Source organism: Enhydra lutris, unplaced genomic scaffold (assembly GCF_002288905.1).
Source record: "Enhydra lutris kenyoni isolate GAN:26980312 unplaced genomic scaffold, ASM228890v2 scaffoldscaffold40, whole genome shotgun sequence".
Taxonomy (NCBI): Eukaryota; Metazoa; Chordata; class Mammalia; order Carnivora; family Mustelidae; genus Enhydra; species Enhydra lutris.
This window is the reverse complement of record NW_019154124.1, coordinates 11,008,821-11,022,196: the sequence shown is the minus strand read 5'-3', so window position 1 is coordinate 11,022,196 and position 13,376 is coordinate 11,008,821. Positions and strand designations below refer to the sequence as shown.

General features: G+C 34.4%; 1 protein-coding gene across 7 annotated transcripts in view; it reads left to right on the top strand.

Annotated features, from left to right (window-relative positions):
• The window catches only part of LOC111155265 (calcium voltage-gated channel auxiliary subunit alpha2delta 1), a 504,879-nt gene that overhangs the window by 451,502 nt on the left and 40,001 nt on the right, over nt 1-13,376 (top strand). For 2 of the 7 annotated variants that reach the window (XM_022515389.1, XM_022515385.1), the window contains 6 exons: nt 1,000-1,071; nt 2,505-2,576; nt 5,172-5,233; nt 9,162-9,238; nt 10,501-10,521; nt 11,168-11,228. In XM_022515389.1, coding sequence (XP_022371097.1) covers nt 1,000-1,071; nt 2,505-2,576; nt 5,172-5,233; nt 9,162-9,238; nt 10,501-10,521; nt 11,168-11,228 — 365 coding nt within the window. Of the gene's footprint in view, nt 1-999; nt 1,072-2,504; nt 2,577-5,171; nt 5,234-8,087; nt 8,091-9,161; nt 9,239-10,500; nt 10,522-11,167; nt 11,229-13,376 lie in introns of all 7 variants that reach the window. The other 5 variants (XM_022515387.1, XM_022515384.1, XM_022515391.1 and 2 more) reach the window with 4 other exon arrangements.

The window sequence follows — 13,376 nt, the reverse complement described above, 5'->3', positions numbered from 1 at the left end:
GTGGACGCCTGTTAGGACTGTATTATTGTAATAAACTTTGATATTCTTTTACGGCATGTTCTATTACTTAGCGGTGTTATAAGAGCCTCAGTGTATTTTTGTTTATCAAATAATTGAATAAGTTCATTTTATGATTGAGAAAGTTTTTTAAACGTCATCTGAGGTGAATTTGCCAGGCTAACAGTTTTATTTGGTATATTTATGTAAATAAAGAGCCTGCCTTGTTCCCCAGTTAATTGTCCTTATTATTGCACACCAGCAAGAAGAAGCAGTAGGAGATATAAAGCAGGAGACCGTATTTAGTGAACCCAAGGGTTGTTATTTTAGTTAGATTTTAATTACAATAGCTTATCTTTATTCAAGTGCTTGTGACTTGACCACAAATTTTATCTTATAAGGTTTATTTGACTTGCTAAAATATGTCACATTTCTGAGATTCCAATATATGAAGTAAACTTGGATTTTTTTAATGCTTCTTAAGAATATGCTTAGAAGAGTTAGTTTCACATAGCAAATTCAAATGTAGTTTTTAAAAGATTTTTCCCTCATATTACTTCTTTTTATAGAATATAAAGAGTGTGAATTACTTTTATGTTGCCCGGTCTAACTGCCAAATATGTTATCCAGATGGGTTTATTTTGCTCCTTTCCAATCCTAATTAAAGGAAAGAAAGTTGTGAGTAGACCTTCAACTGTCCAGTTCTCACAGAACTTGTAATTACAAATGTAGTATCTAACACAGCACTCAAAATGAAACTGTCTTTGATTGGTGGCAAATTAAAATTTTCCTGCTACACCTAAAGCTCAAATCCCTAGCCTACTTATTGTTATTTTAAAATATATGTATAGGAAACCGTATATGTTTATGTAGCTATTTAATATACCTTAGGTAAGTAACATCTATGGAATTATTTTCATATTTGAATATACACTAAATTATTTATATATAACATCTTTTTATAATGTTGTATATGCTTAATTATTATTATTTTCTGTGTAGAACCCCAAATCTCAGGAGCCAGTAACTTTGGATTTCCTTGATGCAGAATTAGAGAATGACATTAAGGTGGAGGTGAGTGAACGCCTGAGTAGTGTTCTCGGGCCCAATGCCGAGGCTCATCAGTCCCACAGTACCCGTTGAACAACTTCACTGTATTAGCTTCTCTCCTAGGTACTAGGTACACAGTGATGAATGTTCTTTGTCTTTAAAATATCTAGATCCTGGGTTCTCTCATCCAAATGGTCATATGGAAAGGAATCAATATTTTAATTTAGGTGTGACATTAGTTTGTGCCTTTCTCATTCCATGTGTAGAGATGTTTCAGTATTTCAGTACAAATGTAACTTGTAAACTTCAGTACACAACATAGAGATTGAGGACATTGCTGTAGAGTTGGAAGAAAAGTTGGAGGGCATCTAACCACCCAAAAAGCAACCTGAGGAGAAAACCTGCCATGTTTGTCTTAGTACCCTTGACCCAGAAATTTCGATTTTATTTCAAAACCAAAATTGCATGTCATTTCCTCTGAGAGGATCTTCTATAATAACGAGGATAATAATTAAAAATAACAATATTTATTAAGTACATAATGTGGGTCAGTCATAGATTCTCCAGAGCCTTTGAAGTAAGTACTGTCATTATATGATCATTATTTGTCATACTGATGGTATGTTTTAAGTCCAGAGGGTTAAAAAGCCTGTATCCAGCTACTCAGCCAGGAAGTAGCAGGACTGGCATTTGAACCAGGCTCTTGCGCTTCAGAGCAAAGATTTCTTCTAGAATTTGTCAGAGAGTGTCTTAATATGCACTTGCTTTACAGCATTTTCCACATTGACTCCCTCATTGTAGAGCAACAGAATTTAATTATTATTACTACCCCAGGCCAAGGCTAGTGCTGGGATGTCTTAGGTGTTTAATGAATGTTTGTTATAAATTATTTCAAAATGAGAGAGCAGGATCATGTAATGTTGCAGAGTGTGGTGTTTGGACCCTCATGCCATGGGGTGACGGTAATAATACTGTCTAACCTGTTACGGTTCAGTTTCCCCTCTATCAGTCCCATGAAGTAATTGCCCATTCTTTCATTAACATTTAAAAAATTAATGATGAGACTCTGAAAAACAATCTGAGGGTTTTGAAGGGGCGGGAGGTGGGAGGTTGGGGGAACCAGGTGGTGGGTATTAGAGAGGGCACGGATTGCATGGAGCACTGGGTGTGGTGCAAAAACAATGAATACTTTTATGCTGAAAAGAAATAAAAAATTTTAAAAAATTAATGATGAGGATACTTAATGAAGGATGCCTCTATTATTATGACTACAATGGGATAACTTTTAAAAAGAATATGCCCAAAGACAACTACAACTACTAGTATAACCACCCTACTATTTTTATTCAGTCTCTTCTAAAACAAGGTATAAACCTTAAGAAATCAGTACTTTAATAATCACACTTTGGTAATCAACTGAATACTTGCAACAAAGCGATTCTTTCCTCTTCCTGTAGATTCGAAATAAAATGATCGATGGAGAGAGTGGAGAAAAAACATTTAGAACTCTGGTTAAATCTCAAGATGAGGTAAGAATTGAGTCAGGCTTACTCTTAAGTAAAATGTATAGATCAATAATGATATTGGTAGTTTGTCTTTCCTGTTAAAGCAGTATTTATAAAACAGATGTCTCAAGTAAATACATGTTTTTAAGACTTTCTTTGCTGAAGGATATTTTAAATATATTTTAAACTCTTTAATATTTATTAAACATTTTGCTTTATGTTTCTTGATGTTGTTTTACATTTTATCAACACTATGTTCTTGAAAATTATATTTTAGGTCTCATTTTTTATCATCATAGAAAATAGAGCACCCAATTTAATGTTGTGCCATCTTCTCTTAGGGCATTTCAGTCATGCAAAATTGAAGTTAATATTTAAAACTGTATGCATTAAGTGATCTGTGCATGCACATGTTCTAATTGTTGAGTTTCATATATTATTTTGTTTTTTTGTTGTTGTTATTTGTCTACTTTTGTTTGGCTTATCTTCCTTCACTATTTATGCACTTTATAATTCCTTGCATTTAAATCTGAAATTAAATCAAGGGGTAGCACAACTATACCCGTAAATTACTGGTACAGATATGTAATACACATATTGTTTTACATTGATATAGAAGAACTGTACAAGAGCAGTGTGTCTATCCATTATCAGTCGTATGTGGAGTAAATACACAGACATTAATATATTTGAATATTTGAAAAATACACAGAATCCAGAGGCTTTGGAGCCTGGAAATTTAAGTGTTTTTGTTTAACTTCTATCCTTTCCCTCACAGTGCCATCATTTTAAATGTAAACATTTCTTTTGAATTCCTCAGCAGATCTTTCTCTAAGATGGGAGCTAGGATCCAAATAGGATCCTCCATTAGCACTTGGCTTTTCTCACTTAATATCATTAGGAGTCCCCATTACCAGAAGACAGGAGGAGGTATATATCAATTTCAGTCATTGTTGAAACTTCAATTCTCTTTCCTTAGACTGTAGCCGTGTTCTTTACCCATCCTCTCTTTCAGGAAAGATGTAAAGCATTAAGCAGTTCTGCTGACTTTTCCATGTTATTCTGCCAAGAACTCTTTGCCCTGCACATTCTTTCCTCAACTTATAAATTAATTTTGTTTATATTAAGTCACATTGATGTTTTCCTCCTTTAGTTTACCATAAATTCCTCTAACCAATATGTAGACTTTTCTTATTAACCATCTAACCACTTGCAGACTTTTCTTATTAATAATATTGAAAGAAAATATTATCTTGTATGTTTACTTTTTTAATCTGATATACTGTTTTTAACTTGCTGAACATCACTAATTTGACATTTTTTTTAAAGATTTTATTTATTTTTTATTTATTTGGCAGACAGAGATCACAAGTAGGCAGAGAGGCAGGCAGAGAGAGAGATAGGAGGAAGCAGGCTCCCTGCTAAGCAGAGAGCCCGATGCGGGGCTCGATCCCAAGACCCTGGGATCATGACCTGAGCTGAAGGCAGAGGCTTTAACCCACTGAGCCACCCAGGCGCCCTTTGACAATTTTTTTATGAGTGGTATGAAATACATGAACATTATTTATTTATTTTTTTTTAAGAATCTCACTAGTCCAAAAACCTCCTCATCAGTTCCTGTTCTCCCTCCCTCCATCCTCCACACACGTAAACCAGAGAAATATTTGATGAATAAAGCAACATGTATGATTGCTTTAAAATGAATTTGGCATCATACATTTCCTTCATCCTGTCAATTTAGATTTTTTGGAAGATTTACATATTTTTATTTCATTAATAAATTGTAGAACAGAATAGTATTTTGTCCAGGGGTTGATTAAATTAGATAGTGATTGTAAAGTGCTTAGTGTATTGCCTAAAACGAAGTAACATATCAGTGAAGATTGTTGTTCTATGAGGATGATAAAGCTGGAGAGAACTAGAAAAATATGAAAATGTATATATGCCATCACCATACCTAATGAAAGAAAGAATGATAATTTCTTTACTAGTATTCGGTAGCGACATATGAAGAATTCTGTATCCATCAAGGTGTTGAGCTCTGTACTTCCTTTCCCTGGTGGATATAGTTGTTTTTCTGACCCTCACTGGTACAAAGTAATTAGTTTCTTATGATAAATACTATAACAATGGCTTAATAAGAACAGTAATACGCTAACCATATGTTTGGATCTAGAAACAGTGCGTTAACTTCCTGAGATTACCAATTTCTCACAAACACACTCTAATATGAAAATATCTGAGGCTTATCTAATATATCCTGGTCCTATTTTATTATTAAAATTTGTTTTTTAGAAAATGTTTTCAAAGGTTTGAAGTTAATAATTCAACATGAATTACTAAGATTTTGCACTTGGAAATCTTTAAAAGTCATGTGCAGGTATTTATTTTTGTCCTAAAATTTTGCTTTACTCACATGCATGCATATGCACACACACACGCACACACGCACGTGCACACACACACCCGTAACAGTTAATAAATGTAGAATAGATCATTTGTGAGGGAGGGTATTGAATGACCACAGAATTTATAAATAAATTTTAATGTTCTGCTTTTCATATAAATTCACGTAGGTTTTATAATGCGGTAACAACCATATCAAAACTTTTTTTGTAGAGGTACATTGACAAAGGAAACAGGACATACACATGGACTCCTGTGAATGGCACAGATTACAGGTAACTAATTAGATTTACATATGCATTGTATACAAGAGTTTTCTGTTGAGTGTCTTTCACCTATTTCTAGTAGCAATTTTTGCAGTAAATAAATATTAAGTCCTTGCATTTTTAGAAACTATTTTCATTATAATTAAAACAGTAAAGTTATTCTTTCCAGTGTAAAAATGTATTAAAATTATAGTTCTGATTTTCAAAATGGAAAAGATGGAAAAAAGCTAGGATTATAAAATTTAGAAATGAAAACCTGCATGATATAAATCCATTTGATCATTTTGCATATCTATGTTAGCAATAATTAATGTCGACAAAACCCCCTAATACTTAGTTTATAGTTACTGCTTCCACTGATTTCCTCATTTAAATTGTCAGTTAGTTTGCATTGCTTACATTTAGGTAGCAAATTAACTTAAAACTTGTCACATCATAATATGATCTGATATAAAATGCTCAATCGATACAATTTTCCTCCATGCGTGGCAAGTCCGTGATATCCTGAGCACTCCCATGGACAGGGCCTTGGAAAGCTGGACAGACTAATACCCTATAGTGCCTTGAAATTTCTCTCTGCTTCACTCATTGAGCATTTCCTTTGCTTTCTTGGTCTAAGTCTTCTCTGAGGTCATAGCTTTCCCTGTGGTCCTATCCCTCATGCTCATAACACTGAGGTTGATAGGAATATTTCCTTCTTGTTACTCATTAGCTCTTCCTCTTCTCTGAAATCCCCATCTCTAAATCTAAGTCATTTTCTTTGCATTCCTGTAGGATTTCACTTTCTGGCTCGCTGTTAATTATTCATTCATGTAGATCACTATTTCTCATGCTATTTTTGACATACCCACACTTTCTTGAAACAAAACAAAATTTATTTCCTAAATCACCTTTAAAAAAGATTTCAAAATGCAAGCTTAAAATTTTTATTATTAGATTTCCCAGATCTAGAATTAGTCTGCCAAATTATTGAAAATTTTTGTAAATGCTGGGTCTCCAATTTCTCTATTCAACTCATTCTGAGCTGGTAATAGAGAGTTTGCAGATGGGCCAGGTCCGTGGCCCACACTGAAACAGCATGGACATCGATGAGTTTTTTAGTACTTGGACTCTCAGTTTATCTCCTCTTTACTGTGTGGGAAAGTGTTCCCTGCCTTTTTTCTTAGATGAACAAATTCTAAAGTAGAAAAAACTGGATCCCTTTAACCTTGACAATGAGTCAACAATAATGGCAGTCATAATTTTTTAAAATTGTCATTATACCTTGCTTTAAATGTGTTCGTAAAAGTTTCACAAATGTCCCCTACATTTGACCTCTTCCCCTCACACACAGTGATGGGACTGATTGTGGCCAGATTAATACCCCAATTCTGAGTATGTCATTCCTTGTTCATAAACCTTCGTTTTGTTTCCATTTTCCTCCAGGTTAAATTGGGACTTCCAAGTCTGATTTTCTCATCTCACATTTCTCTCCCAGCCCGTGTGCATGTTGTGTCTCTCCCTGTCTTCCCCACACAGTCGCTGCTCTCTGAACGGTCCCAACTTTTCCACTTTGGCATGTTTTCCTCACACATTCCCTACCCAGATGTACCACTTAGGGCCAGATTCGGTCTGTTTTCATTAAAAGTACTTCCCTGAATCGGTGTACAAATAAATGCACAAGTAACAGTGTAGAGCAAAATAGAACATCTCTGTTGGAGAAGAAAAGGAAATGGTATTATTTGACTTAATGAATGAAGTTCCAAATTTCATTTAGTGATTTTTGTCTTTATAAGCCTTGATGTAATTCAGTTATCACAGTTGAATTATAGTAATTATTTTTATAGACTGCTCTTTTTTTCACGGAGAATTTGATTTTATAGAAACATGATTGAGTTAAATAGGATGTTATATTCCATTTAACTAAGGTAACCGTGTGTATGTGAGTCACAAAAACATTGCATGGGCTCTCACATTCACCTGGTGGCTGCTGGCTTTATTAGGCTTTAGTCCTTAGGAGAAAATAAAACAGCTGGTCCGCTGGTTTTATATGGGCAGAGACAACAAACACTGCCCTATGACAACATCGTCGATGCAGAATGTTGGTAAAGATCTTACCTGCTAGATGTTGAAGAAAGAACCATTGCCTAGAGATGCAAGTAAATTAACTGTGACTGTATTTTTCTATAAAATGAAGTATAGCTTTTAATAACAGCCTGAGACATGCAGGCCAATAAAATATATATTTGATATGTCAGTTTTAAAACTTCTGTTGTGTTCCTCATGAGTTCCAACACTGTTTTTATGGTACATGAGATGTAACCCAAGCTTAGAGAGTGACGCTGGGGCAGCCACATGATATAACGTTATCAGTTTTAATTAGAAGTTTCTCTTAGCGATAAATGCTGATGGAGCAGTAAAAATGTCCTAATTTCCCTTGAGAGGAATTTGTAGGAGACAATCTTCAAATGCTCAGTAATTCTACTCTACATTTTATAAATGGCAAGTGAATCATGAAAGGTCATCTTGCTTTCAGACTAATTGCACTGCTTATTTTAATTTTAATCTCTGCCTCCACTTAAAGGAAGTTACCTATAAAAAGAATGGAGAGATTTTCATTAAATCTACATAACATTTTATTTCTCTGACCTTTTCCCATAAGGACAGTCTATGAATTACTTAATGAAGGAGAAAGATGTGAGAATTGGAGGTAACAAGCATCCACTCATTTTGTTATCTTGACTGCATAATTAAATCGTAGGAAATAAACCTTTTTTTTCCCTCTTTGTAGAGTGAATTTCTATCATATACAGTTGTAAGAAGGAAACCTGAAGTTTTATTTTTTTCCCCTGTTATGTGTTTTCCAATTAAAAAAAAGAAGTAGATAGTGAGATTACAGTTTGGGCATTCTTCTCAAAAGCCTGGAAAACATGAAACTTGAATGATTTAAAAGATCTGCAAACAGGCAGAAATACTCAGAAGCCTAGAAACACACACCTTTGCTTGTGCATTGTGAAACTTGAGAGTAAATATTAAAAATGAGTGCCGAGTGACTTGTTTGGTCATGTTAACCAAGAGTTGCTTTTTGAAAATACTTAGTTCCCTGGGAATCTTCTTCTGCCCTCATGTTTTGTACCATTAGTTTGTAATTCTCCTTCAGTATTAAAACATAGTGAAAGTCATTTGCAAGTGTAAATGGAGATAGGGAATAGTAGTTATGTCCTGCACAAATACATTAGCCCTTTCAAGGGTAGAAGAATTACATGCAAGCAGTTGTGTTATTTCAAACTGCGTAATAATCAAATATACCAAGGTCTTATATGCTATAAGAACCAATAGGGTGAGCAGGCAGTCTTTCTTAGTGCTGTAAGGGGATCTGAATTTTCCTACCAGCAAACACTAGGGAATTTGCCTCAAGACTATAGTCTTAACGTGGGAGGTCTTTAACCCTCAAAGGGGTATTTTTCAGATGATTTTATGCATCATGTCGTAGAAATGATAATACTTAACATTTGTAATTTTTAAATAGCGTACATTTTTAAATAGCGTACTCGAACATGGTTTATAATTCATGAAAGAGGGGTATCCAATTAGTATAGTATTTATTTTCTTTAAACCTAAACGTATATTCTCCATCTTTTTCAACACTCCAAATGTTTCCGTACACGTTCCTGGAAATACAGTACATATGACATTTCTTTCTCAGCTAATTTGCAAGCACATTTAGTAGCTTATTTTCCTTGTGTCTCTTCTGATTCCCTACAACATAGAGAACTGGAGGACTCTGGATCGCAAGACTGAATAAAGTACTCTATTCGCTGAATGCATTTTCCTGTCATAGTAATATGTCTCTTCTTTCCCATGAGGAAGATCTTTGGATTTTCCATTAACTGGATGTGTCTTTTTTTTTTTTTTAAGTTGTTTGTTTGTGTTTATGCTTCTCTTGTTTCTATTGCAGTTTGGCCTTGGTATTACCAACCTACAGTTTTTACTATATAAAAGCCAAAATAGAAGAGACAATAACTCAGGCCAGATGTAAGTACTGTGAAAGTGACCCCAGAGTCTATTTACCTCTTAGCATCAGATGTATAAATTTGTCTAGATTTTAGAATGCCCAAGGCCTATACATTTTAGTAGGTGTTACTACCAAATCTACAGCAATGATTCTAACCCATTCCAAACATGCAAGGAACAAGAAATATTCTACGTGGATAGAATATGAGCAGGTACCCGGTCTCACTGGCATCCCCACCACCCTACCCTGCCTCGCTTTGTGCTCATAGAATCATTGCAGTGCTGTGTTCTCTGTTGCTGTCATTTTAAGGGTCTGCTAGCTGGTGCAAAATGTTTCACGTGGTCTCTACTCATGGCACTGTGCTAATAAGGCTTTAACTTTTCTTTTTCTAATTTTTTTTTTTTTTTTTGCATTTGGCTAGAATAATATTGTGCTCCACATCTTCTATTTTGTTTGAATAAGTTAAATTACATTGGTCTTTGGCTTTGGTTTGGCAATTAACTTCCTTCTCATAATCCAAATGAAAAATGTCTTCAATAACTCAAATGGATTATTTTTTAAAAGTATCATTTAGAATGTGGAGTAATTACTAACATTAGTGCATATTTTAAGTCATTAGTAATCTTTGTTTTTGGTGACTAGACTTAGTAAAGTAAAATGACCATCATATCCTTTGTATATCAGCTATTACTAACAACCTAAATTTTTTGTTATGATACAGTAAAAAAAAAAATGTGTGTATATACCTTTTATACCTTTTACATCTGACTTTAAGTAAACTGTAATTTCTTTTATTCTCCTGTTGGTTCTTTTTTCTCTCCGCAATCCTTGTTCCTACTGTGCTAAATTTAGGATCTTATATTTATACTTTGACTTGATAGATATGATGGTCTTTTTAACAACCAGCAACTTTGCATGAGCTGGTTCTTCACTTGATAAATGAGGGGATGACTAGTTGGTCTTTGAGGGTTGGTTAATGCTTCTGAATATAGGCTAACATCGTCACCATTGCACCTGCATTAAACACTTTGCAAAATAGACCCTTGAAATCGCCACAGTACAGAGAGGGAGCTCTAGTAGTAACTGACAGGACATACCTTCCAGTCTTCAAAGAGATGTCTTTTTTTTTCCAGACTTCAGCTGTACATAAATATACCTTTGATCTATGCACAATATTTTTATTCAAGAAAGTCATTGAATAAAATATTGTTTGTGACCCCCTTTGCTTTACCCTCTTTTTTTTTTTGTTTCCCTGCTTTCTCTTTCTGATGGATTTTCACAGCCAAAAAGAGCAAAATGAAGGGCAAGTATTTTCTTGTTGCTCAATTTCTTTCTGTTTAGTACACTTGACATTTCCACTGATATTTCCATTCCTATTGGATATTATCCTCTGTGCTTCTCATCTGCTAGATTTTCCTCCATGATCACTCAAACCTTAGCAGCAGAAATGGTGGAAAGAATATGCTTGTGTTTTCATATGCAATGTATTTCACATTTAGGTTTTTTTTGAGGCTTAAATACTTGTGTGTTTTTAGCCTTCCACCTACTAATTCATACCTAATACAAAGAATGTTACTAATTAACTAAAGGCATTGATGAGTTTATTGAAATCATTTTCTTTACCATATTATTGATAAAAATTTTATGTTGAGGTTTTAAGTGAAGTAACTCTGATGTAACATTGATATAAAAGATACCATGGTTATGGTATGTTTAGTAAATGGAAAACTTCTAAGACAGCATTTTTCTTATATAACTGGTCTAATTTTTGTTATGAAGTTAAAATGGATTTTATAATTAGATTATGCAGTATTAAGGACCTTTTAGGATAAAGTACTTTTTTTAGTTTTTTCTTAGTAGGTTATCATTCTAATGCCTTCGTATCGTCGTAGAAACCCAAGATGTGTACACTGGATGGCTTATCTAATCCTGTAACTTTATCTTTGCAGATTCTGAAACACTGAAGCCGGATAATTTTGAAGAATCTGGCTACACATTCATAGCACCAAGGTTGGTTTTGTTTTGTTTCATTTTTTTATAACTTTGTATGGATAAGTAAGCCTTCAGTCACAGTTCTGAGTTAATCCTGTGCCGAATTATGGAACCAAAGGGAGCAATAACTTTAAAACTGAAACTATATTCTGTTCGTTCATTGATTCAATAAGCAACATCCTAGGCTAAGCAATGTTCCGACTCCAGGGACATATCAGTGAATAAGACAGAGGTAGACTTTGCTCTTATTGGAAATAACAGTGGTATACATCAATAGTGAAGAACTGGGTATGTGCCTTTGTGCGTACACAGACACAAACATACTCTGTATGTATGTGTGTATAATATACACATACACACGGGGGATATACCGAGATATCTACAGATATATATGTGTGTATAGACATAAGGTTAGAATATCTGAACATCATAATTGCTTTATTTATTTTGAGTGTTCTAATAATGCTCTGCAAAAGCATTTTAATATAGTGACATTTTCTCACATACTTTTTAATATTCTTTTTTCCTCTTTCCTAATTTTATTTCTCATATAACCCCCCTTCTCTAACCCTAATATACATCTTTCTCCCTACCTCTGTTTTCATGTAATTATTTGATACTCAATAATTCAAGTGTTCTTTTATTTTTTTTCTTCGTTCTTTTATTTTTTATAGGTTTTTATTTGATGTTAGTTAACATACTGTGTAATATTAGGTTCAGGTATACAATATAGTCATTGACCACTTCCATATAATACCTGGTGCTCATCACAAGTGCCCTCCTTAATCCCCATCGCCTATTTCACCCATCCCCGCATCCACCTCCCCTCTGGTAACTCTAATTTTCTTCTCGATAGTTAAGACTCTGTTTCTTGGTTTGCCTCTCTCATTCTTTTCTTTCCCCTTTGTTTCTTAAATGCTGCATCTGAGTAAAATTATACAGTATTAGGCTTATTTTGCTTAGCATAATGCTTCTGTCTAGCTCCATCCATGTTGTTGCAAATGGCAAGATTTCATTCTTCGTTATGGTTGAGTAATATTCTATCGTGTGTATATACCACAGCTTCTTTAGCCATTCATCAGTCAGTGGATGATGCTTGCGTTGTTCTCATAATTTGGCTATTGTAGATCATGCTGTATAAACATCAGGGGGTGTATCTCTTTGAATTAGTATTTTTTTATTCTTTGGGTAAATACTTAGTAGTGAGGTATTTTGTAAGATAGCTCTATTTTTAAGTTTTTCGGGAACCCCCTATATTGTTGTCCAGAGGGGCTGCACTGGTTTGCATTCTCACCAGCAATGCAAGAGGGTTCCGCTTTCTCCACATCCTTGCCAACACTGTTGTTTGTGTTGTTGATTGTAGCATTCACTCTGGTGTGAAGTGATACATCATTGTAGTTTCGATTTGCATTTCTCTGATAAGTGATTTTGAGCATCTTTCCATGTGTCTGTTGGCCATCTGTGTGTCTTCTTTGGAAAAATGTCACTCATGTCTTCTGACCATTTTTAAATTGGGTTATTTGTCTTGGGGTGTTGCATTTTATAAGTTCCTTGTATATTTTTGATCCCATCCCTTTACCAGATCATTTGCAAATATCTTCTCCCATTCCCTAGGTTGCGTATTAGTTTTGGTGAGTGCTTCTTTTCTTAGATAAAAACTAAGCTTTTTATTTTGATGAAGTCCAGATAGTTTATTTTTGCTTTTGTTTCCCTCAAGAGACATGGTTTCAAGTCTCCCATTTAGGTCTTTCATCTGTTTTGAATTTATTGTTGAGTCTAGTGTAAGCAAGTGGTCCAGTTGCTTTCTTTTGCACATTGCTGACCAGTTTTCCAGCACCATTTGTTGAAGAGACTTTTTCCCATTGGATATTATTTCCTGCTCTGTCAAAGATTAATGGACCATATAGTCATGGGTTCATTTCTGGGTTTTCTGTTCTGTTCAGTCGATCTCTGTGTCTGTTTGTGCCAGTACCGGACTGTTTTGATTACTACAGCCTTGTAATGTAACTTGGAGTTCAGAACTATGATGCCTCCAGCTTTGTTTCCCTTTGTTCCTTGGTTCTTAATTTGCACTCTGTAGCAAACACCTATAATAATATCAAATTAATATAATTCTATTAACCTAGGCTAAACTATTGAAAAGATTTAGAATGGTATATCAATAAT